General features: G+C 52.3%; 10 protein-coding genes across 10 annotated transcripts; 5 read left to right on the top strand and 5 right to left on the bottom strand.

Moving 5' to 3' along the window:
* Positions 1-65: 65 nt before the first annotated feature.
* Positions 66-764, top strand: SCP_0804600 (hypothetical protein; the record flags this gene model as incomplete). The annotated part of the gene is made up of 2 exons (XM_027761048.1): positions 66-78; positions 184-764. 2 exons carry the CDS (start codon positions 66-68, stop codon positions 762-764), a joined length of 594 nt encoding a protein of 197 aa, XP_027616849.1.
* A 417-nt stretch (positions 765-1,181) lies between these two features.
* On the top strand, positions 1,182-1,623 carry SCP_0804590 (hypothetical protein; the record flags this gene model as incomplete). Its single annotated transcript, XM_027761047.1, has 2 exons — positions 1,182-1,380; positions 1,430-1,623. 2 exons carry the CDS (start codon positions 1,182-1,184, stop codon positions 1,621-1,623), a joined length of 393 nt encoding a protein of 130 aa, XP_027616848.1.
* A 4,933-nt stretch (positions 1,624-6,556) lies between these two features.
* Positions 6,557-7,187, top strand: SCP_0804580 (hypothetical protein; the record flags this gene model as incomplete). The annotated part of the gene is made up of 2 exons (XM_027761046.1): positions 6,557-6,565; positions 6,633-7,187. The coding sequence occupies 2 exons, from the start codon at positions 6,557-6,559 to the stop codon at positions 7,185-7,187; spliced, it is 564 nt and encodes a 187-aa protein (XP_027616847.1).
* Positions 7,188-9,482: 2,295 nt separating this feature from the next.
* Positions 9,483-12,585, top strand: SCP_0804570 (hypothetical protein; the record flags this gene model as incomplete). Its single annotated transcript, XM_027761045.1, has 2 exons — positions 9,483-10,373; positions 10,432-12,585. 2 exons carry the CDS (start codon positions 9,483-9,485, stop codon positions 12,583-12,585), a joined length of 3,045 nt encoding a protein of 1,014 aa, XP_027616846.1.
* Positions 12,586-13,602: 1,017 nt separating this feature from the next.
* Positions 13,603-13,776, bottom strand: SCP_0804560 (hypothetical protein; the record flags this gene model as incomplete). The annotated part of the gene is made up of 1 exon (XM_027761044.1): positions 13,603-13,776. One exon carries the CDS (start codon positions 13,774-13,776, stop codon positions 13,603-13,605), a length of 174 nt encoding a protein of 57 aa, XP_027616845.1.
* A 1,512-nt stretch (positions 13,777-15,288) lies between these two features.
* SCP_0804550 (hypothetical protein) lies at positions 15,289-16,200 on the bottom strand (the record flags this gene model as incomplete). Its single annotated transcript, XM_027761043.1, has 1 exon — positions 15,289-16,200. The coding sequence occupies one exon, from the start codon at positions 16,198-16,200 to the stop codon at positions 15,289-15,291; it is 912 nt and encodes a 303-aa protein (XP_027616844.1).
* An 84-nt stretch (positions 16,201-16,284) lies between these two features.
* Positions 16,285-17,229, bottom strand: SCP_0804540 (hypothetical protein; the record flags this gene model as incomplete). Its single annotated transcript, XM_027761042.1, has 2 exons — positions 16,285-16,701; positions 16,750-17,229. The coding sequence occupies 2 exons, from the start codon at positions 17,227-17,229 to the stop codon at positions 16,285-16,287; spliced, it is 897 nt and encodes a 298-aa protein (XP_027616843.1).
* Positions 17,230-19,278: 2,049 nt separating this feature from the next.
* SCP_0804530 (hypothetical protein) lies at positions 19,279-19,591 on the bottom strand (the record flags this gene model as incomplete). Its single annotated transcript, XM_027761041.1, has 2 exons — positions 19,279-19,364; positions 19,441-19,591. 2 exons carry the CDS (start codon positions 19,589-19,591, stop codon positions 19,279-19,281), a joined length of 237 nt encoding a protein of 78 aa, XP_027616842.1.
* Positions 19,592-19,914: 323 nt separating this feature from the next.
* On the top strand, positions 19,915-21,730 carry SCP_0804520 (hypothetical protein; the record flags this gene model as incomplete). The annotated part of the gene is made up of 3 exons (XM_027761040.1): positions 19,915-19,997; positions 20,055-20,064; positions 20,117-21,730. 3 exons carry the CDS (start codon positions 19,915-19,917, stop codon positions 21,728-21,730), a joined length of 1,707 nt encoding a protein of 568 aa, XP_027616841.1.
* Positions 21,731-21,972: 242 nt separating this feature from the next.
* Positions 21,973-23,605, bottom strand: SCP_0804510 (hypothetical protein; the record flags this gene model as incomplete). Its single annotated transcript, XM_027761039.1, has 2 exons — positions 21,973-22,005; positions 22,064-23,605. 2 exons carry the CDS (start codon positions 23,603-23,605, stop codon positions 21,973-21,975), a joined length of 1,575 nt encoding a protein of 524 aa, XP_027616840.1.
* Positions 23,606-25,221: the final 1,616 nt, after the last annotated feature.

Raw genomic sequence — 25,221 nt, 5'->3', positions numbered from 1 at the left:
GTGATCGCTGGACTTGCGCGATTTCTCAAGTCTCTCAAGGTCAGTGTGACCTGCCGCAAGTTCTCATGGCTCCCAACAGTAAGTTCTATTGCTCTCCTTGTGGAATCTGACTCCTTTGTGATGTTATCTGACCTTTCTATGTCATATCAATCCCCTTTCTACAACTGATCTCCTGCGATCCAGGACTGATCGAAGACTTGTCTGCTCACCACAATCTACCTGCCATGGCCAGTGACGCGGAACCTCCTGACACGCTGGACATTACGATGGGCGAGTCGGATGAGGAGGATAGTATCGCTGAGCCCCGTCGTCCACTCATTTCGGATCTCCTTGACTCTCCTGGATCTGCCCAGATCTCCTTGCCTCTCCACTCTGCTTCTCAGACACCCCTCACGCCCCGCCACACTACCCCGTCCCTGGCAGCTCCATTTGCGCCATCCAACTCGCCACATGAGCATCTTCACCGCCATGCCTCGCCAAAGGTACAGGCGTCATCTGGATCTGTGGCGCCTGTGGAGGGAAGTCGCGCACTTATTCCTGACCCTCTGGCGCCAGCTTGGGATGAAAGTCGTGGCAGTTCGCCAATCCATAGGCGTGCACTCATCTCAGATTCCACCCCCACTGCGCCCGGTGGAATGTTCGACTTCGACACTCCTGGCATCTCGCCAATCCCTCGACGCGCCCTGTTGGAAGCTACTCCCCTTCCTCCACCAGCTCACACTTTCGACTTTCGCACTCCTGACACCTCCCAACTCCCTCGATGATCGCTCATCGCTGAGCCCCTTGACGCTACACCACGTACATCCATCCACTTCGATAGTCAAGCAAGTACGCCGATGGCGAGGGGCATGCTGGTGGACGAGACACTTGACGCGGAACCAGTGCCGAAACTGCTGGACTTTGACAATAGTCCTCCTGCCACGCCAGGACGACGGTGAGCTCTGGTGATAGACAGCCCTGGCGCGACGCCTGTGCGTAGCCAGGTCCGGTGGCTAAATAGTCCCAGCACTTCGCCTCCAAAGAGGCGGCCTTTGTTGGACGATGTTTTAAGTCCACCGCCTCTGCCATCGGCGCTCTCTCACTCGCCAGCTCGCACTTTCGATGACAGCAATTTCCGCCACGATGCACCTGTCATTCACTATATGAAAGGCAGCATCGAGCCAGTCACTGTTACTTCCAGGATGCCAAGTCTGGCAGCACTTCCAGATGAGCTGCCGATCCATCGTCCCACCCATTGGGAACAGGTTCCAGGCTTATTCCCAGATACCACACAGCTGCTGCCAATGGCAGTCCCTGGAGAGACGAATGCCGCTTCTGGCTCACAAGTGGCCCGCCTCGGTAGATCGTTTGCGCAGATCGCAGCAGAGGCAGACAGTTCCAGTGAGTGCATCCCTGGCAACCTTCAGTCTGATGTTGACCTTATTCATAGTGGACGATGATGAAGGTGATAGCTTTGCGGTTAGTCGTCGTCGCGCCATGTTGCGGGAGCGCATTGTACGTCTTCAGCGTGAGCTCAACCTCACTGAGGATATGCACATTGCGAACCTCAATGCCAGCTCGACCGTGTTCCAAATGGGGTACATTCTGAGGGACATTCGTGGCGAGGCGTATCGCAGCAACTGAACTAGTGTCTTTGAGCGTTTTGGTGTTAGCAATATATGACCGCTATGTAACAGCTTGTATACCAGTACAAAATGGATACATTCACTTCTGCATCACTAAGCTCTAAAGCCCATCGCTCCTCCAGTGTACTCTTCAGATGGGCGGACTGCGCTCGCCATCACCAAGGCATGTTGTTGCCAGCAATTGGCCCATCGCCAAAGGACCTGAGTGAAAGCTTCACTGCATGGGAATATCGCTCCGCCAGCAAAGGGCCCACTGCCAAGGGTCAGAGGGTTGGCCATCGCCAAGCCGTGTTTTCGCCACCAATTGGCCCTCCGCCATGAGTGCTGGTGAGTGATGGGCCCACCGGCAAAGGTCAGAGGATTGGCGATCACCAGAGCACGTCATCACCACCAATGCGCCCGGAAACTGCAGGGCTGTATGTGACAATGGGCCCATTGGTGGCGATGACATATCCTGGTGATCGTCAACCCACTGGCCTTTGGCGGTGGGCCGATTGCTGGCGATAACATGCTCTGGCGTTGGCCAACCCACTGGCTTTTGGCGGTGGGCCGATTGCTGGCGGAAACATGTCCTGGCGATGACCTATCCCATGGGTGCTTGCAGTAAGGCCCTCACTGAGGGTGCTTTGGCGATGGGCCGACTGCTGGCGATAACATGCTCTGGCAATCGTCAACCCTCTAACCTTTGGCGGTGGGCCCATCCTTCAGGTTACACTCTGGGCGATCGGCCCACTGCTCATTCGTCATACTTTGGCGGTGGGCCGATTGCTCAGACAAACATGCTCTGGCCATGGCCAACACTCTGACCTTTGGCGGTGGGCCCATCCGTCATCTCATTCGTCATACTCTGGCGGTGGGCCGATTGCTCAGACAAACATGCTCTGGCCATGGCCAACACTCTGACCTTTGGCGGTGGGCCCATCCGTCATCTTACACTCGTGGCGATGGGCCCACTGCTCATTGATCATACTTTGGCAGTGGGCCCATCGATGGCGATAACATGCTCTGGCGTCAGCCCACCCTCTGACCTGTGGCGGTGGGCCCATTGCTTAACGGTTACAACACTGTAATATGCCCTGCTAGTGGGCCGAGCACTGGGATAAGAACACTAGCGGTGGGCCCACTGCTAGTATCCCACACATGAAAGGTATGGGCCCACTGCTGGTAGAGGTCAACATGGTGACAATGGGCCGACGTCCGCTGGCTGTCCAGTTCATGACAATGTCAGGGTAAATGGGAGTTCAGTTCAGGTAACATGACTGAAAGGTGTGTATCGGCGTGGCGTACTGCCGGAGGTTTGTTTGGTCCCTGCGAAATTTCTGGCGACTGGCAAGTGCATTCCCCTTTGCCCCACTTACCAAAGCTCCATATATCCTTTGTCTCTGCATCCTCCAGGGTCTTCGTTATCCACTTGTCCCTCGAGGTCTTGTATAGGCGTTTGAAGTAGTTATGGCTCTTCTTGATTGTTGCTGCAATGGCCGGGGATTGCATTCCCCATCGCTTGTTGTGTTCCAGGTTGGCAGAGCGTTGTTGTGCAATCCTCTCGTTTACCTTTTCCAGAGCGTCATTCCACCACGGTCTGGCCTTGTCGCTTGGTTTCCGTATTGGAACTGTCATTTTGTTCGCTGCCTGCATTGCTTCTGTCAGTGCATCAGTTGCCCCATCCAACTGTTCTGTTGTCATTGTATCTTCTAAGTCGAGCAAGACATTCAGGTGGGCCTGACGCTTGTTCAGGGCCACCTGAAATGCCGCCTTCCATTCCTTTGGGTCTGCATCCTTGAAATTGTACTTCTTACCTGTCACGTTCTCTATCTCGACTGCTCCGTAGTCAAGCTCCCAGCGCAGTGCGAAGTGGTCAGAGCCGAATGCTTTGGTCCTGTCGATGGTCCATTTCTTGGTGGCATTCAGCTCTGTTGCTCTTGGGTTCAAGAAGGTCAGATCAATCATCGAGTATGTTTTGTGTGAGTGAGAGAAAAAGGTTGGCTCGCCCTTTTCATTCTGGATGCTGAATCCTCGTTCTGTCAGCCAATCAACTGTGTGCTCCGTAATCTCATTTGCAGGTGTTGCGTGTCGTGACCAAAGTGGGTGGTGTAGGTTCCAGTCTCCCGATAGGATTACCAGTATTTCGTTCGGTAGCGCTACCTTCTGCAGCCTTTTCGCTGCGGATCTCTTACCCTGCTTCTTGTTATCATTGTAGATGTTGACGATTAGAGTTGTTGGATGGGGGGCCTGTTGTACCTCGAGGATCTGCATGTCTAAGTCGTTAGCTAGGTCAGATTGTAGTGTTACCGTGAAGTCTGCTCTCTTGTGGACATAAGCCATCGCTCTTGGTCGCTTTCCTTTCAGAACGGCTGAGACCGGTATTATGGCTGTCCAGCCCATTGCTGATTCTGCAACTGGTCCTTTGTTGCCACCTCCGATGTTTCCCCACCATGGCTCTGTTATTAGTACAATATCAAATCCGTCCTCACCGACCGTTGAGTTGAGTAGGCTGTGTATCGCCCTGTTCTGTGTGTTTGCATTGAGTTGTAGGACGCGGATGGGTTTCGTGGTTATTGTCTCTAACATGGTTGTGCATCATCAACATTCATCGGGTGTGGGATGGGCATTCTCACCGGGTCTCGGATCGCTTCAAGGGCTGCCACTGCTGCGGCAAACTCTCCTTTTGCAGCTCTCAGGGCCTCCATCCGGGCTTTTTCCTCCATCTCGGGGAAGTGTGCTTTCAAAGATTCCAGCGTATTCTTGTGTTGTTCATCTTCGAGATCTCGGAATCTATTGTTAGCAGTATGGGCCTGTTTCGCTCTCACTGCCTGGCTCGGAATGTCAGTGGCCTTACCCGTTGTTGTCTTCTGTGGTCCTGTCACTGTTTTCCAGGCATCTTGTGTGTTCACTCCTCCTGCGGGGGCCTTCGTCGGTCGTGCTGCGGATGTTCCGATCCATCTCAGCCGCATCGGGCAGTTCCTGAAGTTTGCTGTGTGAGTTCTGTGGCAGTTCATGCACTCGTGTTCGTGGGGGCATTCCTCATCTCCCATTCCCACATTACCTGCCTCGCATTCCTTGCACATGTGGTCATCTTCATGGTGCTTCCCTCCGCACCTTCAGCAGCTTGTCACGTTCTTGCATCGAGCACGTACGTGTTCGAAGAACCAGCAGTTGTTGCACTGGATGACTGGGGGTTTGTCAGCATAGTGTTTTACCTGGGCAAATGTTCCGGCGATGGCCAGGTTCTTCACCCGCTTGATCAGGTACTCAGCATCTGTTTCGTTAGTGAGTGCAATCACGACTGATGAGTACATCACCGCTTTGAGGTCTGACGTGTGTCTCATCCATCTCGGCATCTCTAGTACTTCCATCTTTGCATATTCTGGGTTGTTCTCGATGAGCTCCTTCTGTATCTCTTCTGGTGTTGGGATGTTGTTCGTGTATTGGTTCCAGGTATTGACCCCATTTAACTGGATCTTGTACCACGGTCGGTCCGCTCTGATGTGCGTTTGTCAGCTACCTGCGAAAATCTCTACAAATCTATTTGCGAACGGCACTAGGTCTGCCGCTCGCTGATCAGCTCTCATGAATATTATGCAATTATTGATTGCGTTAAACTTAGCATTGACCACTCATAGGTGTTTGCTATCCTCGTGTTCTTGGAGCCTCTCGTTAACCTGTCTGACAATTTCAGCTTCTCCCGGTCTTTTACCTGCCTCTGCTCCATTCTGAATCTCGACGATCATCCTCGATGGGTGGTGTGCTGCAAGAGGGTTAGCTGGTATCTGTTTACTCGGTATCTTGTTGTCGCTGCCTTTCAGTTTCAGTATAATCAGTTTCGCGGTCGCCGCCGCCACTTTCTTCGTTGTCTTAGGCTGAGTCGTGGGCTCGACCGTGGTCCTCTCCTCGTAGTTTAAATGTTGCATCTGGTTTCTTCCTGTCTGGTGCGTCAGTTTCGTTCCTGAGTTTCTTACTTATGCTTCTATCTCGTCCATCCTCATTGTGAGCCTCAGTAGGAGGTTTGCCACTTTCTCAATGTGGCTGTCCTCCCTGGGCGGGCTCTGGGTTGCTTTGCTGGTATTCTGCTGTGCGGCATGTATTGTCTCGTCATTACCTTGTTGTGGTTTCTCCTTCCTTATCCTGAACTTTTCAGCAATCTTCTCGACATTGGCTATGATCTGGGCCGAGAAATCAGCGTGATCTGGTATGGTACTCATGATCCTTATCGTGTTTTGGAGTGCTTCTTTGAGTTTTTGCATCGTGTTTTCTCGTCCGTTATCTCAAGCTGTGGTTGCCTCTTCGGTATCTTCTACTTCCATATCAGTGTGCTCAGGTGTGTTCAAGACATCACCTTTCGGTCCCTTTCTCGTGACTCCTCCCGGCGTGGGACTCGGGCTGGTCTGGCATTCTAGAACTCCTTCAGTGCTGTATCTATCCTTCTGCAGTGACCTTGTGGTAGCATTCAATGCCATCTGGCTCATCTCTTTTAGAGTACTGGGGATCCCGATTTCCTGGTGCGTCTGTTCGGTCATGTGGTCCTCCTCGACCTGCATATTATTTTTCTGCTCAGCTCGTTCCAGTGCTGCGTTAGCTCTGGGAGTGTATGGGGTAGTCCTCATCTCTTTTAGAGGGTGAGGGTTGTCCTCCTTGCCTATTTGCTAGGATTTTGCCCCAGGGCAGACCGTGGGAAAATTTGTAGCAAGTGGTGGTAGCGGCAAGAGCTGTGTTAGAGCAGGGGTATGGGTAACCTGCACGGGTACCGGTACCCTTACCCACGCGGGTACGGGTACAGGTCACAATCTTGTGACCCATGTGACCCGCAGTATACCCATGGCTGGCGCCCAGCCACATCATGCCGCAAGCCGCCGTCCACTGCCACCTCCACCTTGCACTCCCCTGCACCGTCGAATGCAAACGTTTGATGGTGCGTTCATTCTGGATGATTCGAGATGGACCAGGTGAGTTGAATAAAACCCTTTTGTGTGTTCTTAGCCATGCTAACCTTTTACAGCGGCATTGTTGTAGCGCTGTGTCTCGGTCCCGATGATCTCTCTCCCTGGCGGTGCAGACGATGAGAACGATGTGGATGGGGTGCCCACTATTGCGATCTCCATCACCGATGCGGACTCTCCACCACGCATTGCGGTTACTGGCCCCTCGATGTCCACGGAGAACGTGTGCACACCCTCACCGCCGCAGGGCATGGTGTCCTCTGGGTCGAGCCAGTCAAGCATGTCCTCGCTGCAGTGCGTGGAGCCACTGCGGTGCAAGATCTTCAAGCACGCAGAGGGCTCGCTTGCATGCGACAGGTGTGGGGGCACGATCGTCGGGCGCATGGTGAGCACGATGGGCATGCAGTGGCATCCGGCGTGCATGGTCATCCTCCTTGTGTGCTTGCGCCCACCCTCCTCCCTAAAAGCTCGTGCCCGCCCTCCCTATGCGCATGCATGGCCGTCCTCACTGCGCACATGTGCTCATCCTTCCTGTGTGCTCACATTTGCACTCCCTGCACACCCGTTCTCCCTGGGCACTCGTGCCCATCCTCCCTGTGCGCTCACACCCATCCTCCCTATAGCGTAATATACATATATATTTTAATAGAAATAAATCCATCTGAGGGTAAGAATTGAAGAAAACCCGTGAAGGGTATAAAACCCATGGGAACCCATAGGTACCCATGTAAAACCCATACCCATGAGCGCGGGTACAATACCCTCACGGGTACGGGTACGGGTAAGCCTCAGGATACCTGGGGGTATACCCCTGCTCTGCACTAATGGATGCACTATGTCCTTTTGTCCACTCGAAAGTTGTAGGGGCAGCTCTGGCTCAGAGGGAGGTGGCAGTCGCGTGGAAAAGCCGGCTGTTGGAAACACCGAGCCAGCCTCGATCTTCCCATCTAGGAAGGTGGGCGGTGAGTCTATCAATGGCATATAGGGAGTCGCTAATAATGTGTAGTGGTGCCGCCATTGGGGTAGATTGAGAGGCAATCAGTATCGCTGCAATTTTGCTGGCTTGATTTGACTGATCAGGTCCTGGAAGACGGAGTGCACGATTTTGGGGGTCATCGGGTCTGAACCATACTCCAGCACCTGTACTAGCATTAGCATCACCGTTGTTGATACAGGATCCATCAGTATATGTTGTGACAGCTTTGTGGGGGAGGCCTCATTTTAGGCGATATGCTGGGATTATAGCGTGTACGGTAGGATCTGTAAAGATGCAGAATCCATTTGCGAGGTAGCCCGATACTGTCAGGAAGGGGTCAAATGTCAGAGTGCCACATTCTTGGCGTGCCGTTCAATTTTTTTGTTTTCTGTGACAAGTCAGGATAAGGCCATCTGGTGGAGGTGTTGAGTCAGGGTGCCACTTCAGTTCTATGTTAGTCATCTTTGTCAGTTATGAAAGATAATCTTTTCTATCAATAAGTAGCAAATTTTCATAAGAATTGCTACTTTTAAGTAGACTTATTTGTAGGTGCATAGATTAACTCAGGATAATTGTAATATAATCTTTCAGATAATCTGAGGATAATCTTCTGGATAATCTGAGAATAATCTGAAGATTAGCAATAAAATACAATTTTAACTTTGACACCAGCCAGGATTGAACCCTGGACCTTAGGTTGATTTTATAGAATATAATTCCAAGTGACACTTTAGACCACTTGACCATTAGGCCATACATCACAACTATCTTATATTAAATTAGACGTCTTTTTCTTGAAAAAGACTTAGCCAAATTCTGTCTATTAGAAAAGAGTAAGTAAAAGACACTTGACTTTTATCATAGATAGACAAGCCTTATAGACAAACAGTACTCTGCATCTTATTATAGTCTTGTTCTACAGCTTACAGTTTTTGTAAACTATCATGCAGTACTATAGAGTATCTTAATATAGTCATCTATAATATATAACAAGTTATTGAGAGACAGTATTTTATTTGTTCATTTTAGGCTTATACTCTAGAGTCTATTATATTATAGACTGAGCACTTATATATCCAAAATCCTTATAGCTATCTTCTAATTGTATAGCAAAGTTCTGTTTTGCTGAAGTAACTGTAGAAACATATATTCTATTAATTACATATTGTACTACATTATATGAAGGCTGCAAGCATTAGAAAAGACTGTAAGACTCAGAGTAATGTTTGTTTATAAGTCTTGTCTATCTATGATAAAAGTCAAGTGTCTTTTACTTACTCTTTTCTAATAGACAGAATTTGGCTAAGTCTTTTTCAATAAAAAGATGTCTAATTTAATATAAGATAGTTGTGATGTGTGGCCTAATGGTCAAGTGGTCTAAAGTGTCACTTGGAATTATATTCTATAAAATCAACCTAAGGTCCAGGGTTCAATCCTGGCTGGTGTCAAAGTTAAAATTGTATTTTATTGCTAATCTTCAGATTATTCTCAGATTATCCAGAAGATTATCCTCAGATTATCTGGAAGATTATATTAAGATTATCCTAAATTAATCTATGCACTTACAGATAAGTCTACTTAAAAGTAGCAATTCTCATGAAAATTTGCTACTTATTGATAGAAAAGATTATCTTTCATAACTGACATCACTGCACAGCAGCCAGCCAAGCCCTCCCCGCCACGCATGCACAGACCTTAGCCAGAGAAAAAACCCGTGCCTGCCAGGTCATCGTTGACGGAGCTACTTGTAAGCACGCTGATGGCACAGGCCTGAACGAGGACGAACTCCTCACCAAGGCAAACACTGTGATCGACCTAATGGGAGTGGCGCGGTCAGATGCCCCCCCGGACTTCAAATTTAAATCAGTCAACTGCATGTGCAACGGAGGAATTGCTTACACCTTAGACAGCCCAGAATCAGCTAAGTGGCTTTGTACTCCCGACGTGATGAAAAGCTTCTTAAAACACTTTGGTGACCAGGCCTCCCGCGTGAAGGTGCACATGTACTCGGTCCTCATCGAGTTTGTCCCTGTAGCTTGCAACCCAGACAACAGTGGCTACCTCCGGGTCATTGAGGGCTCCAACAACCTCAACCCGAACGTGATAGAAGAAGCCCACTGGATTAAACCCCCAGAATGCAGAGCGAAGGGTCAAAAAGTCGCTCACCTCATTGTACGCTTCAATAATCTGAAGGCCGCTAATCGCGCTATATGCAATGGTCTCGTTATAGCCAGTAAGCAGGTCTCGGCGAGAAAGCTAATCCGAGAGCCCCGCCGCTGCCTGAAGTGTCAGCAGATCGGAGTCCCACACCTAGCTAGCAACTGCAAACAGATCCATGACACCTGCGGGAACTGTGCCTCAATCTCCCACAGGACCTCTGCATGCGAGGCAGACCCTACAGACTTTAGATGCAGCAACTGTATCCGGGCAGGACGTGTGAATGCAGATCATGCAGCTTGGGACCGTGACTGTCCGGTTTTCCTGGAGCACTGTCGCTGCATGGAAGAACGCCAACCAGAGGTGAAGTACCGCTTCTTCCCCACTGAAGACCCATCTACCTGGGAACTAACAGGACAGCCACTGATGCCAGCCACTCCCCCCTACCGCCGCATCCCTACGCCTGAGCGTAAGGAGCCACCGTTGCAGAACTGGGCAGATGAGGCAGATAACCTCTACCCACAACCCAACCTTTTCCCTCGCCCGTCACAGGCCTGCCGGGCCAGCGAAGCAAGAAGCTCCCAGAACGCATCACAGCCACGGCCCCAACTCCACCAGACATTCATACACCGCTCGGGCTCCCGGGCGTCATCTAAGGTCTCATACGGCAGAGATTCCCCCGTAGGCTTCCATGTCTAGTACACCAATGCACGACAACTTTACGTTGCGAATACTACAGCTGAACCTGAACAAGTCGCTCACAGCACAATCAGCCTTCATCAATTCCTTTTCCACCTCCGACTTCGACATCGTTCTCTTACAGGAACCATACCTCAATCCCCGCACCTCCCTCACTCGTGCTACATCACACTGGATAGTGGTATATCTCCATACCCACTACTCTGAAGCTAGAGAATGCACACGCTCCATTATCTTTGTCAGCAAGCGGATCTCAGGAGAAACCTGGTCGCAGGTTAAGGTCGACTCCCCGGACATTACTGCCATCTCCCTGCGCACTGTGTCCAGCCCACTACACATCTTCAACATCTACAATGACCAACATCACCAGGACTCCATCAATCTACTTGCGCGAGCCACCACGCAACTCGCACAACCAGGAGAAGCGGAAGTGAACGTAATATGGGCAGGAGATTTCAACCGACATCACCCCATGTGGGACGAGGAACGGAACCACCACCTTTTCACTCAGGAAGCTCTGACGATGGCCCAGCCCCTTCTCGACAACATTGCAGCCTTTGACCTCACAATGCTCCTTGCCCACAGCACACCAACGCTGGAAGCATCACTTACAAAGAACTACATGTGCCCTGACAACATCTTCGCCTCCTCAGACACGGCCAGCCAGCTCTTGTCATGCGACACCATCCCCACACTCCGCCCTCCATTCACTGACCACATTCTCATCTCACTTACACTGGACGTCTCCACATACACAACGCAGGAGGTCCCACGTTGGAACTTCCGCGAGGTTGATTGGGAGGATTTTCGCTCATGCTTGAAGAGCAACCTGAGCTCCCACATGCTTGGGGAAGGGGAGATCTCTACTCCAGAGCAGTTCAACACTGTCCTGAAGAACTTGACAGATGCCATCACTGCGACGATTAAAGAAAAGGTCCCGCTCTCGAAACCAACGCCGTTCACAAAGTGTTGGTGGTCCAAAGACCTCACCAAGTCTCGGAAACATGTACAATGCCTTACACGAACCTCCCACAAATTCCAGCACATTGCAGACCACCCATCACACACGGAATACCGCAAGACACGCAACCGATATGGTGAGGAGATCAAGTCTGCCAAGCAAGACCACTGGGAGGCGTGGCTGGAGTCTGCAGACTCAGAATCTATCTGGACGATCGACCGATTCACTTCAGCAGGACCGACAGATGGTAGCCGACTGCGAGTGCCCCCACTGAGGGAAGGTAGTGAGCCACCTGTAGATGACAACGCAGCCAAGAGCACAATTCTGTACAAGACCTTCTTTCCACCCCTGGGTCCTCCACCGACCATACCCAATGGCCACAGATATGGATGCCCCGCATTCTGCTTCTCCCCTATCACAGATGCACAGATCGAGGCCGTTATCAAGAAGCTGCGTGATCACAGGGCACCGGGGCCGGACAGTGCTCCTAATGAGGTATACAAACACTGCATAGCCTTACTCCTTCCACATCTAGGTCGTCTCTTCCGTGGAACCTTCAACCTGCAGGTCTACCCTACTGAATGGAAGACATCGAACACAGTGGCCCTACAGAAGCCTGGCCGCCCAGACTACTCTGTAGCCAAATCCTACCGTCCTATCGTGCTCCTTAACTGCATCAGTAAGATCTTATCTGCATGTGTTGCTAACATCCTTGTCTACAAATCAGAAGCACACAACCTCCTTGCCCGCAACCACTTCGGAGGTCACCCAGGCCGACGCACCACAGACTCCCTCCACCTGCTGGTCAAATCTGTCAAGGATGCGTGGAGACAAGGGAAAGTAGTTTCCATCCTCTTCCTGGACGTCAAAGCTGCCTTCCCCAGTGCAAGCCTAGACCGCCTTTTCCACAATATGCACAGGCGGGGAGTCCCCATAGAGATTGTCAATTGGCTCCGCAGGCGCCTCAAAGGCCGACACACCAGAATTCTCTTCGACGACTTCAAATTGGCACTCTTCGAGATCCTCAGTGGCATAGACCAAGGCTGCCCCCTCTCCGTCATCCTTTATGAGTTCTACAACTCTGATCTCTTTGAGATCACCTACAGGGTCCCCCACTCACTAGCGCTCGGTTACATTGACGATGCAGTGATCATTGCCACAGGAAAGGACTACACGGAAACACATGCTACACTCTGCAGCTACATGGATGGTCATAACAGCGTGATGACATGATCTAACACCCACCAGTCGGAATTCTCACTCGACAAGTTCGGCCTCCTCAACATGTCTGCAACGTCGCGCGACCTGGGCCAGTCACTCCGACTCTGTGCAGCAACGATCGAACCTGCAGAGTCGCACAAATTCCTGGGCATCATCATCGACCGCCACCTCCGATTCCACGAACAACATGCAGGGGCACTAGCGAAAGGCACCGCCTGGATACAGCAGTTCCGACGTCTTGCCAGAGCCTTTGGTGACATACCCTTCTCACACATGCGACACCTCTACCTTAGCATAGCGGTTCCACGCTTGCTATATGCAGCAGACGTGTTTCTCACCCCCATCAGAAAAGTCCCAGGCTGAAAGACGATGTACGGATCTGTCGGTGCGATTAAGCTGATGTCACGAGTGCAACGCCAAGCTGCTCTCCTTATCACAGGTGCAATGAGAATGACGGCGAGCGACATGCTGGACACACATGCCAACCTCCTTCCATTTCCACTCCTGGTCGACAAGCACTGCCACCGTGCAGCTGTCCATCTGTGCACTCTCCCTCCGGAACACCCACTACATGTGCATATGAAGACAGCAAGCACACGCTTTGTCAAGCACCACCGGTCCCCAATCCATAAACTCCTCCATGCCTACCAACTACAGCTGGACACCATCGAGACAATCTCCCCGGCCTGCTTCCCGCCAGCATGGTCTCCTCCCTTCCAAGTCTCCATCACTGGCAGCAAAGATGATGCCCTGAAGGACGAAGCCCGATGGGCAGGAAAACAAGGCATCCGTGTCTACTCAGATGGATCGGACATTGATGGGGGAGTCGGAGCAGCCGCCATGCTGTACAGATGAGACCGCGTGGCCTCCAAGACCCTGCGTTTCTACCTCGGAAAGTCCACAGAGCACACAGTATACAAAGCAGAGGACGTCGGCCTCATCCTGGCCGTCAAGCTACTCCACGATGAGTTCATTGTCTATACTGCCTCGTGTGCAGCAGACAATAAGGCAGCAGTACGAGCGACTCAACTACGACGCCCCGCCCCCAGTCACTACCTCCTTGACATGCTGCACGAGGACATCAAACGACTCATCCGAAAACACAAGATCAGCTGAAAGGACCTCACGATCCGTTGGGTACCTGGTCACAAAGACGTCCTTGGGAATGACTGAGCAGATGCCGAAGCCAAGAAAGCTGCCCATGGAGACTCCAGCCCAGTTGCAAAGCTGCCCGAAAGCTTATGCTCCCCGCTCCCGCTCAGCACGTCTAAGCTCAAGCAATTCCATCTCGAACTCCTGAAGTCCCAAGCCGCTATAGCCTGGAAGAACTCAGAATGCGGCCACATGTTCGGTTGCATCGACCCGTCCATCCCCTCTGCCAAGTTCGAACAACTCGTCGCGGACCTGCCACGTCATCACGCCAGCCTCCTCATTCAACTCAGAATGGGTCACGCGCCACTCAACATGCACCTCCACTGCATCAAGCACTCCCCAACTCGATCCTGCCCCGCCTGCCACAACCACCCGGAAATGATGCACCACTTCCTTCTCACCTGCCCCGCATACAGCCGACAATGTGACGTCATGACGCAAGAACTGGGACGCACAGCAAGATCACTTCCCAAACTGCTCACCAGCACGCGCGCCATCCGACCCCTTTTCCGCTACATCCATGCCACGGGACGTCTTACCGCAACATACGGCCGACTGGGCACATTCGACAGCTGCCGCTGAACCGAGCGTTAACACAGACTGCACTCTCAGTCCGATCAAGTGGCAACCTACGTTACTCACATCATGCCCCCTGTTCCCTTTTCTCTAGCACATACCCCCCCCTACTGTACGTACCGGCAGCCTAGAGACACATCCTCGCCCTAGAGACTTGGGGAGTTTTGACGTCTAGTGGGGGACCACCAGGCGTATCCCTGACTGCAGCAAGAGGAAAATCCCGGGGGTAATTTCTACCACCCACAAGGGCAGCAGGTTTAGAACCTAGTTTCTAGCGTTCACTCGCTGAGGGCCTTGGATGTGTGCCTGCAGGCTTGCCTTACTGCTACCAACCCCCCCCATGTATACTCACATTCCACTTCTTCACCCCACAGCTCCTCCCAATTTCCCATCTGCAAAAGCCCCGTGCTTGCGTGGGCACAATGTTTCATTTGACACTCTATTAGTACGTACATCAGCTAGCTACAGTAGATATTGTCTACCATAGGGCTTTGCCCTCGAGGACAATAAACCGGAACCAAAAAAAAAAAAAAAAGGCCTCAATAGGCCGCCGTTTTGATGGTGTGCCATCTAGGGGAGAGTCTCCTCATTGACTTTCCTGTCCCATTTCGTGGTCAGTATATCGGGTCGTGAGGAGAGTCGCGTTGCATGCGGGCATGTATGTGGGCGGAGACATGTTGTGGTAGGCTCGAGCTATCACGGCATGTCTTAAAGAGAGACAACAATATATCCGGGTATTTTACAGCAGTGTAGCTACTGACGTAGTGTACAGGGGCTGTTAAAATGGACAGAGGGGGAAAGTCCGTGAGCTTTCAGTAGGGAGAGCTATGTATGTGGGGTTTGCTTTTCTCTGGACAACGGTGAGCCGTGCCATGCGTGGGTTTCATATTTTCTATAGATAGCATGAGTGGGGTGCAGTGATTACGCGCAGGTAAGAAGGAGAAAACATAAGATGACATCCGCATTCAGACGTGAGTACCTTCGCCTTCAGCGGCGGTTCTGGGTGCGACAGCAGGATGGTCCAGCACGACCCGGCTGCGCAGGGCCAGGATGATCGTCGTCGTTGACGTCCGGCCCATTGGTCTTTGTGTGGCCATTCCAGCCCGGGAGCGAGGCGAAGGGGCAAAGTCCTCTAGGGTGGTCGCAGCCGTGGCAGCCGGTGCAGTGGAAGTTCGGGCGAGCTTTCCCAGTGCCGTGGAAAGCCGTTGGAAAAGTCAGCTGCGTGACGTATGTACACCATAGCTCCCAGGTCTGGAGCTCGTCAGAGGGGGAGTCTGCATAGACATTAACCGCGAGCGAGGGGAGTCCACCGCGGACCTTTATGTCGAGGAATTTGATGGTCAGCGAGTTGAGTGTGCGCTGAATACGCACTCTGCCATCATTGTCAGCTCCAACGAGATGGATGAGGGTGTTGAGGGTGGCATTATCGGCAAAGTGTCGCTGTATCAGTTCTACAATCTGTTCATGGGAAAGATTGGAGAAACCCTCGAAGGTGGCGAGGAAGGTCGGAAAGTCCCACGATATTTTGTGGACGAAGAATGTGATCTTCGGGGTCGAGTAGCAGAACTGCGCCACCATCGCACACTTCAGCTCCTCCGTCATACCAAAACCGATAAAGGCGAAGGGAGGTTGGTTTAGGCGTGACGTCTCGACGGCGACGCACGGGATGCCAAGTTGTATGGTGGCGTTGTTATGGTGCTTTGCCACGACCTTGGGGACGACGACTAGCCACCGTTGTTGTATCTCGGGGTCATTCGCACTGGCCTCCCACGAGGTGATGGCGACTCTGAGGACATCGTTTGCACCCCATCGGCTCAGCTGGTCGCGTGCTAGATTATTGAAAAAGAAGACGGGGTGTTCCGCATAGATGTTGGGAAAGCCATTGGGCAGAGTTGGCATGAGGAGAGGTCCATCGTGGGAGGACGGGGTATGTATCAGCAGAGTATAGTGGGCTAATTGGCCGATGTGATCCGCTAGAGATCCTCACATCATAATCTTCCCCGTGGAGTGGGGGTGGGATGTGTCGCCATGTCCTCCTCCAAGGGGCGGTGGCGGCATAACGGTCCCACCCATCTGTGCAGCTCTCAGCATCAGGCTGAACATGGGAGGGTGTCGGTCATTGGGAAAGCCTTCATGCACGCGGGGGTTGCTGTGAAGTTCCTCGATGTGAGCGTGGGATGTCCCGGGGTAAGCGAAGGGAGGTTGGGTCTCCCCTAAGATGGCTCGAGAGGGGGCCGCTGTGGCTGAGAATGTGCTTGAGCTGGAATCTGAACCTCCCTCTGCTTCATAAATTGGCAGCGGAGCAAAGGCACCAGTGTGCAGGTCGGAGGGGGCATGCATGATGGTGCGAATACCAGGGGACAAGGGGCGACGCGGGTCCACGTTCTCTAGGTCCGATGGCTAGGGGATAGGTTAGATTGGGCGCCATGCAGCAGTGTGGGGACGTACGTTCAGTTCACCAAGGGAGTTCCACATTGCGATCTCCTTTGCCGTCATGCGGGAGGTGGTGTTGTTTGACTCGTTCGGGCTCGGCATCTGCGTGTAGAGCCTCTCAGTTATGTACGCACGATGCTCGTGGATGGGGAGTATCGGGCTAGGGGGCCTCAGAGCTTGGAGGAAGCTGGGGTTGCTCGCATCCAGTTCTGCCGGGGAGAGGTAGTAGTGGGGAACCTGAGGTTGGTGATGGGATCCATGATGGCGAAGTTGCATTATGGGGCCATGCGCGTTGGTCTGAGCACGCTGGGTCTGTACCTGGTGATGGAAAGCATGTGACGGGAGGCCGGCCACATGAGCGTATGGCGTCATCCTGGTGGCTTCCGAGAGTTGAGCTGCGACATGGGGCGACATGTTCGAGCTCGCCGAAGGGACTTGCGGCTGGCCGGTCTGGGGCGACTGGTGGCCAACGACGGGGTCCAGTGCTGCTGGCATCGGTTCCTGGGCAGGAGCTTCAACTGCGGGAGCTGGGAAGAGTTAGGGTGTGTTGAATTTCTTTGGGGAATTGTACCTTGGGTGGTGTCACCCGCGTCGCCCTTGTTCAGTCACTTGCTCGCGCGATTGGGCTGGGATTTGGTGCGTTTTTGGCTGTTTGCCATCAGTGGTTTCAGTTTCGGGGAAGGGGCTTAGCGTTGACGTGGTGGGAGAGTTCTCGAGAATTTTAAGGGAAGAGTGGGTGGCAGTATGTGTCATGTATCAGGATGTAGGGTAAGCTTCTGACGTTGGCATCTAGTGGGTTGTTGTGTGCGAGGTCTGTGCGGCGGGATTTATTTCGTGCGAGACGCACCGTGGAAGGACAAGCGGTGACTTAGCTCGAGTGTCCCAAGGGGGGAAAGTGTATTCGGGCGGGGGGGTTTCAGTTTGACAGTGGCCAGTTGTTTGATTCGCAGGAGCTGTTTGGTGGACGTGAGGTACGGCATGTAGTGTGGCAAGTTGTTGCCGCAGCGGCGCGAGCATTGCACGTGGGCGGGCAGGGGCGCGTCAATGTTGTTGTCATTCATTTAGGGGTGCGTCAGGATCTACGAGTGTATACTTATGTTTTTGGGTAGTGGGGGTAAGTTGTATTCTGGTTGGTGTTGCTGCTCGAGCTGGGGGTTGAGGAGCGGTAGTGAGCATCTCTCGTGTAAATAGGTGGGACTTAGCTTATTGGAGAGCTGTCGGTCGGTGTGGCATTCTGTAAGATCTCAGTGTTGGCGAGGGTTGAGTGCCGAGTATATGAAAGCGGCGCGTCGGCGGGTGGTGCGGTGCCGTAGGGTTTAGGGTGTGAGTCATCGTCGGGCAGTACTGTGCTGGCGAGCGCTTCAGCGGGCGGGTTTAGGTAATCAGTGGTCGTGTGTTTATGTGGCTGGGGCCGGTTCACACGTGGATATCCTGGCGAAATTGTTATCTTATCAACTCGCTATTGTACAGGCCTGAGCTTGTTTCCTCAGAGTTTGGTATTGATCATAGAGGAGAAGGTGCGTACTACATTATTCAACCGCGTCGGAAACGGGGAGAGTTCAATATGGTGCATCTGTTTGGTAGGGGGACCTTCGGGCTCTTGCGATGTTTAGATCTGGAGAGATAGTATTGGATGTCTGAGTCCCGGATCTGGGTCCAGTCTCGGCAGAGAGAGATGTAGACTGTCTCGCATCGTGTTGCCTCTAGGACCTTGAAAGTGACTTTTGTCATTCCGATGTAGGTGATCTCAGCTACAAATCCCTTCCCGAAGGGGCCTATGCAGACGTAGCTTCCAATACAGATAGGTTCTCGTGCAGGGAAGACGACTGTCCAGGGATGGATGAGAGAGCAGAGGTACTTGGGACAGTCAATCCATAGTGTGAGGGTATCAGTGAAGGATTCAAGTAGGGGGAGGCTAGATGGATTCAGCTGGGTGTAGCGGAGTGTAGCGCAGCTCTGTGGTATGTCTGAGGGGTGGGGAATGGGAATATATTGGCCACTGAGTGATTTAAGGATTGGATTTGGGGGAAATTCAGGGAAGGATGGAGGTTTTTGTGCTAGGTGGAAGGGCGGGAGCCCAAGGGGAAGATCAGGGGGGGACATACCGTCTGGGATTCATGGGTTCATTTCGTAGTGGAATATAACGTGTTCGCATAGATACTTCGGAAGGTGTTACGTTAGGTCAAGGCATTCTCAGGCGTGTTATCATTGATGGCGTGGCCTGTAGTCATTGATCATGTCAATAATGTGGCGGCCACAAGGGTTGGTCGGGAGCATGTAGCTTGTATTGTTACAGAGGGTAGGTCAATCTGCGGTACATATGAGACACTTATGTAATATAGTTTCCTAATTAGGAATCGACATCGTCGGGGAGTCGGGAGGGCGGGGAGTCGGGAGTGCGCGGGGGTGGGGAAGTTGGAGGGTTTGGATGTTCTCCGTTTAGGTATAGGTATTAGATGGAGAATCGAGTCAGTTCCGGGAGTATCGGTTGGGCTTGGGGCCTTGTGATTATGCGTGGCGGGTGGGTGACAGTGCGTGCGGGTTCTAGTATTCAGTAGAGTAGGATCGCGGTGGATCCGGACTGTGTGTCCATTCGTGAGTATGGTTACTCAGTTTCGGTAGATGGGTGTCTCCAGAGGGTAGATAAATGGATAATGAAGTGGTGAGTAGGGGTGTTTGTCTCGGGGTAGGGGCTCGAAGTCAAACCTGCCTCTGTTTCCCCCAAACCCTTCTCCTGCGCCCGTTTGCTTCCCTTGGTCGAAGGTACTAGTCCCCTGGACCACGTAGAGGTCGGCGCTGGCTTTCCTTGTGGGTAGGCCCGCCAGGGGTTTACAGCTTTTCTTAGTTTCGCGGCCATCACATCCGTGTAAGCGTTGTCTAGACAAGGTGCAGCGAAATCAAACACTCGGATACCTCAGCCGGGGTGATACCAAGTGTGACGTGTCGTGACGTCGCGGCGTCCACCGCGTCACGGTCGCCAAGTTCAACTTGTTGAACGCGTTGGTATCAGTCTAACATCGCCGTAAGTAACTTCAACACTATCCAGAATCCGTTGGCCAAGTCTGATCTTGAGAGTAGCAGCTTCTGCACTCGTAACCATTCAAGGATAACTACCTCTTTCATTTGTAACCGTGTGGCACAGACTTGTGTTCAAAGCGCCACCCTTCCATCGTAGTTTATATGAACACTTCAAATATCCCGCTCGGTAGCGCAAACGCAGTGCAGTTTGTAGAAGTGTCTGGGCGCGAAGCAGATGTCATGCCGTACGCAACGATCCTATCACTGTGACCTCGTGGCACTGAATTGATATTTTGTCTCAGTACGAAATCAGTGAGTGATGTCTCCTTGCTTGAAATTGCATGATTAATTGAAACTCTGATAGCGTGAGGCTCTCGAAAAACGTGTACTTTCTTCCCCTGCAGACATTCGCCTAGCATCCAACTGCCATGCCTCAATCAACTGTCTTCCCTCGGAAGTTCTCGCCATGATCCTGCAGTTCGTCTTGGAACCCCGCTACTCGCAGAAGGAGTATCGTCGTCGCATCAATCACCGATCTTTACCCCCATGGCAAACGTCTGTGCAATTCTTGGAAGACATCTCCGTCACACATGTTTGCCGTCAATGGCGCAGCCTTGCAGAGGAACTACCATTATTCTGGACGCACGTCACGGATTCGCCAAGCACTGAAACTGCTACAAGAGCTTTCATCCAAAGGTCTCGGTTAGCCCCCTTACGAATTTACATTCGGCCTTCCCCATCAGCCTTCTTGAAAAGCTTCGCCGGCTCGAATGGACATCGTTTGTCGACGCTCTGGTGGGAAGGAGGGCGCGGTCGCAACTATGTCGGCTCGTCTTTGCTCAGTGCCTCTGCTCCCGAGCTCGTGTCTCTTACACTGCATGCTTCCAGCTCGCTCCCAAATGCAGGCGGACTAACAGTTGGGCCCTCACTTCTGTTCCGCGGAAATGTTCCACGTCTACGCCAACTCTCCATACACGGCTTCTCGTGGCTGCCGACAAACCAGTTTGACTCCCTCGCACAACTCCATCTCTCTGACCTTCGCTATTCTGGGCTTTTCGGCGATTTTTTATCTCTGCTGACTCACGTACCAAACTTGGTGGATCTGGTTTTAATCGACCTCGACGATTCATCTGGACGATTTGAGACAGCTTATCGAACCAAATCTCCTCAGATCATGTTGAAGCATCTGCGCACATTTTTGTTTAGCGCAGTGGCTAGTACAGGACCGCTCATCTCTCATATCACTACAGGCACCAATACAGCACTATGGATTCGTGACTACAGGATCGGGAACAGAAATTTGTCTGCGTATGAGTTCGCAGGCCTACCTGCTATGACGAATGTGACAAAGCTCACTATCATGCAAGACCCTCCGCGGACCGCATTCATGTGCGTCGGCCCTTCGTCTGGCGTGTGTATCGATTATCACCTCGATTGGTCATCCGACTCTAAGGGGTTGCGGTCAGTGGTTGTCGCGGAGCTTTCGTGCCCTAATATCGAGGAACTGTGGGTCATCGAGAGAAACCAGGGCTGGTTTTATCCAGCCTTCTTTCACTCATGCGAGATGCTCGTCCTCCTGCGAGCACTCACTAGCCTGAACAAGATTGTCATACTCGAAGAGAGCCTCGAAAGTCTCTGCACCGCTCTCCGCCATGCCGCAACTGACCTCTCACCCGAGTGGAAACTTGCGACACTGCACGTTATCCTGCATGGAGGACGCGGACACGCGAGTATGGCACTTATCGTCTCTTGTGCCCCCGTTCTCAGATGGCTTGGTGTTGAGAATCTTGTCGTTGGATTCCTGCCGGACTACGACGGCCCTGGCACGGTACCCGAGGATGTCTTGCGAGCTTTCAACTCGGTCAAATGCATCCGCCACACGAAGATGCCGACGATGGACATCCCTGTGACATGTAAAACCAGTCCCCATCTCCTCTGGCCGTCTTGGGTGGATACCTTATCGAAGCTGCCGTGTTGAAAAATTATACGTGCGTATGTCGGCGAACTGCCTGCTCTTTGTGATGCGTCGCAAAGCGGTATTCTGGACGATTGAACAACATCTGTGTATCAATAATGCACTCCCTGCACTGAATGTATGCACGGATAGATGATTTTGTACAATATAATGAACAGGTTCACATGATCCAAAGAGAGGCATGGTATAGTGAGGTGAGGAATGTGAGGTAGGAGCGAGCCAAGAAACCACGGCTCACGAGTGTCCTACAAAGCTTTCAGATCGTCGACTGCAGGAGTCTAGCAATTCTGGATCAACGTTTTGTACTGCTTCAATTGTGTGTTCCAGACGACTTACCGCGGGGGAATTTTGCTGATCCGCGGGAGGAATGGTAGCTATGGGATTGACCAGAGTTGCCTCTGCATACGAGGCCATCCTTTTCTCGCGCCATGTATAATCTTCAATCCTGTCAGGCGCCTTTTTGGGGACCTCTGCAGCGGCATCGTTAACAATCTTACGGTCAGCTATGTCGCTTCTCTCTGGGCTTCCCTCCTCACTCCTCTCTGGGCTTCCCTTCTCACTCCTCTCTGGGCCTACCTTCACTTTTTCTGCGGCCTCTGTAGAGTCGTGACCAACAGTCTCTGTGCCCTCGTCTTCACTCATCTCGTGGAACTTCTCCGTAGTCTTTGTGGGGGTAAGAATAGTCGTCCTGTCGGTCTCAGACAATAGGACCTTCTCCTCCCCCAGCGCATTTTCTGCCTTCTCCTTTGCATACTGCGCCAGCCGTTCATCTCGCCATGCCTCCTCGTGCTTATGCAACCCACCAGGAAAAAATATGGGCAGCAGACAGAGCCCGGTCTGTGACTCTATCTCCTCTGCTTTGACCAGTGCCTTGAATACTTTGGGATCATAGGCGACACCGACATCTTCCAAATGGAATCCCATCGCCTCTGGAGAACGCCTTGCACCTGCAGCGAGAGCGTTCTGGAGCATCCCGATCGCGCCCACCAGAAGTGAATACCACGCGTCCTCCGCCAAACTCTTGACCGTGATGAGGTGGACGATCCATAAACCCGCCAGAACAAAGCTCGCGTACAGCGTAACCTTCGCTGCCCAGCCGTGCACCTCGCGCCCAGCTGCGAGATCTTCGAGCTTGACCCCGATTCCGTCGCTGATGATCACCATCGCACTGTGACTGCCATTCCCACTTGTGAGACATGCCACCTCGCGCTGGTTGTTCCCGATGCGGCGCGCCGCCCACTTCTCCCGCTGCCACTGCGGTAGCGCGCTGCCTGCGAGTGCCAGGAGCGTCCCGCCGGCGGTGATGATGAGCACCATCCAGTTGCCCCAGATCGCACCGGGGATAACCGAGATGCCCAGCTGCAGCACGATTGCAGCCACGCCCGACCAGTACACCCAGTCGCGCGCGGGAGAGCATGGAGTCGTGGTGGCGGAGACGCGGAAGAACGAGATGGCCAGCCCGTGATGGTGCTGATGCTCGCGTGGACGGCGATAGTCACGCAGGAGGCGGCCGAGGACCCAGGACTGGTTAGTGCGCGCATAGCCAGACTTGACATTGATAACGGTGATTGAGAAATCGGGTGGAGGCATGAGGTGCCTGTCTCCAACTGCTGAGACAATCGCATTGAACGCATATGCGACCCAGCCGAAGGAGAATGCGACGGGGGCCAGGGAGATACCGAAGATGAGGGGAGGGCCACCCGCGAGCTGAGCAATGGCGCATTGAACAATGTCCCCGCCAATAATCATGAGATACGTGAGAATGTCGTTAGGGTTTTGCCATTGCGTCTTGGCCGCGAATAACGAGGGCTGCAACTGGGAGACATCCCGCCTAGTGAACGGCGAAAGGGACGAGGACCAGACAACGGAGGGGGGCATGCTACAAGTGGGTGAAGCAGTTCAGCAGATAATAGCAGAAGACTGCCAAAGCAGACCGAAGGAAAAGGAGGGGCGCTTCATCCAGGAATCACACAAGAAAAGATATGCACATCAATGATCAAAGCTCGGGCTACTCGGTGGCAAATTGGCAGACAAAATAGCGCCCGCGCCACCCGCCCATCGGCAGATTAACGTATGGGTTACAATCGCATCTCGCAATTTAGGAATGCATCTATCGGCCGCTCCTCGATGCACAGGTCGCCGACAGCTACGAGGAGAAACAAGAGAAAACAGTTTAAGAACGTTCAAGATTCTCCATAACGACAATGCGAAGATATGGTACCGTGACATACTAGAAGCAATCAAAATGACACGCACATTCTGCAACCGAAATAATGCAACACTGAGAGGTCCTTTTTTATAATGAGACAACTATTCTTGTACTTACATTTGATATGGTCTGAGTTGCTTACCTATTGGCGTCGGAGTCGTTCTTGAGCACCACCTCGGAGGGTCGTGTCGACGTCAGGAAGCTGAGCACGCTCCTTATATCCACTGCTAGTCGCAGTTTCACGCTCGAGCTGTTGCAGTGTTCAGCTTGACACAGCTATGTGGTGGAGAAATTGAAAACCACCTACAGTATGCCTACTAACTGAGGGGCAGGCGAGCCTTGAGGCTGTCATCGGCACTGGTACTTGAAAAATTCGGATCAAATGAAATCAAACGCCCATCTCGACAGATCGCTATATTGACATTTGCAGGACACCACTCGACACCGTCAACAGTTCGTAGCATTAATTTTATGTCTGGTGGATTGCCAAGGTAAGTTGTGTGACAACTTGAACAATCTCTCCGAGTTCGAAGTTAGAGCACAGCTGCGCCGGCGCCAATATTAATGGCTTTCTCCAGTGAGTCATCTGGTACGCCGGCACAGCCTCTGCCGCTGCCATGCACGCTGTCGTCCTGTCGAATTCTGGTCAAGATAGAAATGTGCTGGAACTTGAGCTTGATCTATGATCCTTCTATTTGCCTGTAATCGTATATGCATAACACTCCAGCTGTCGCGCACCCTTGAAGACTTGAACGTTGAACGTTGAACGGTGGGTCCTTCACGCGTTGCGATGCAGATGCGTTGAATGCTAATTTTTTTGGAAGTCAATCTAAATCATTCCTTCACGTTTCTTTGGATGGCAATTCAGGTGGGTGTTTACTGCCTTGTCTAGTTGGCAAGGTGACTCCGTACTGCGGACTTCCTGAACATACAGCAAGCTATCGCATGTCCTCGTCCACGCTATTTCTGGCTCCGCCTGCACTGCTTCGTACAAGCCTACGGCCGCGCGTTTACACGCAAAACCTAAAGTTCTCACTTGTTCCTTGTGCTTGCCATCTCCTGTGAAACCTTGCACACCCCGCCTGAATCTAAGTTCGGAACTGGTCAACCGAAGTTTGCCGCTAGTCTTTGGCTGTCTTCCACGCTTTGTAGCTCCAAGTCCGAGTGCTTTCCCTCGTCGGCCGACGTGGACCTGCCACTGCTCGCAATACGAACTTGCTTCTTATCCCACCTGCTGAGGGCGTCTTTGGACTGTCTTGTAAAGTTGTATCTTCCTTTAGAGTTT

This window comes from Sparassis crispa (assembly GCF_003851025.1).
Source record: "Sparassis crispa DNA, contig_000007F, whole genome shotgun sequence".
Lineage (NCBI taxonomy): Eukaryota > Fungi > Basidiomycota > Agaricomycetes > Polyporales > Sparassidaceae > Sparassis > Sparassis crispa.
Note: the sequence above shows the minus strand (reverse complement) of the source record. Positions and strands in the feature narration are given on the sequence as shown.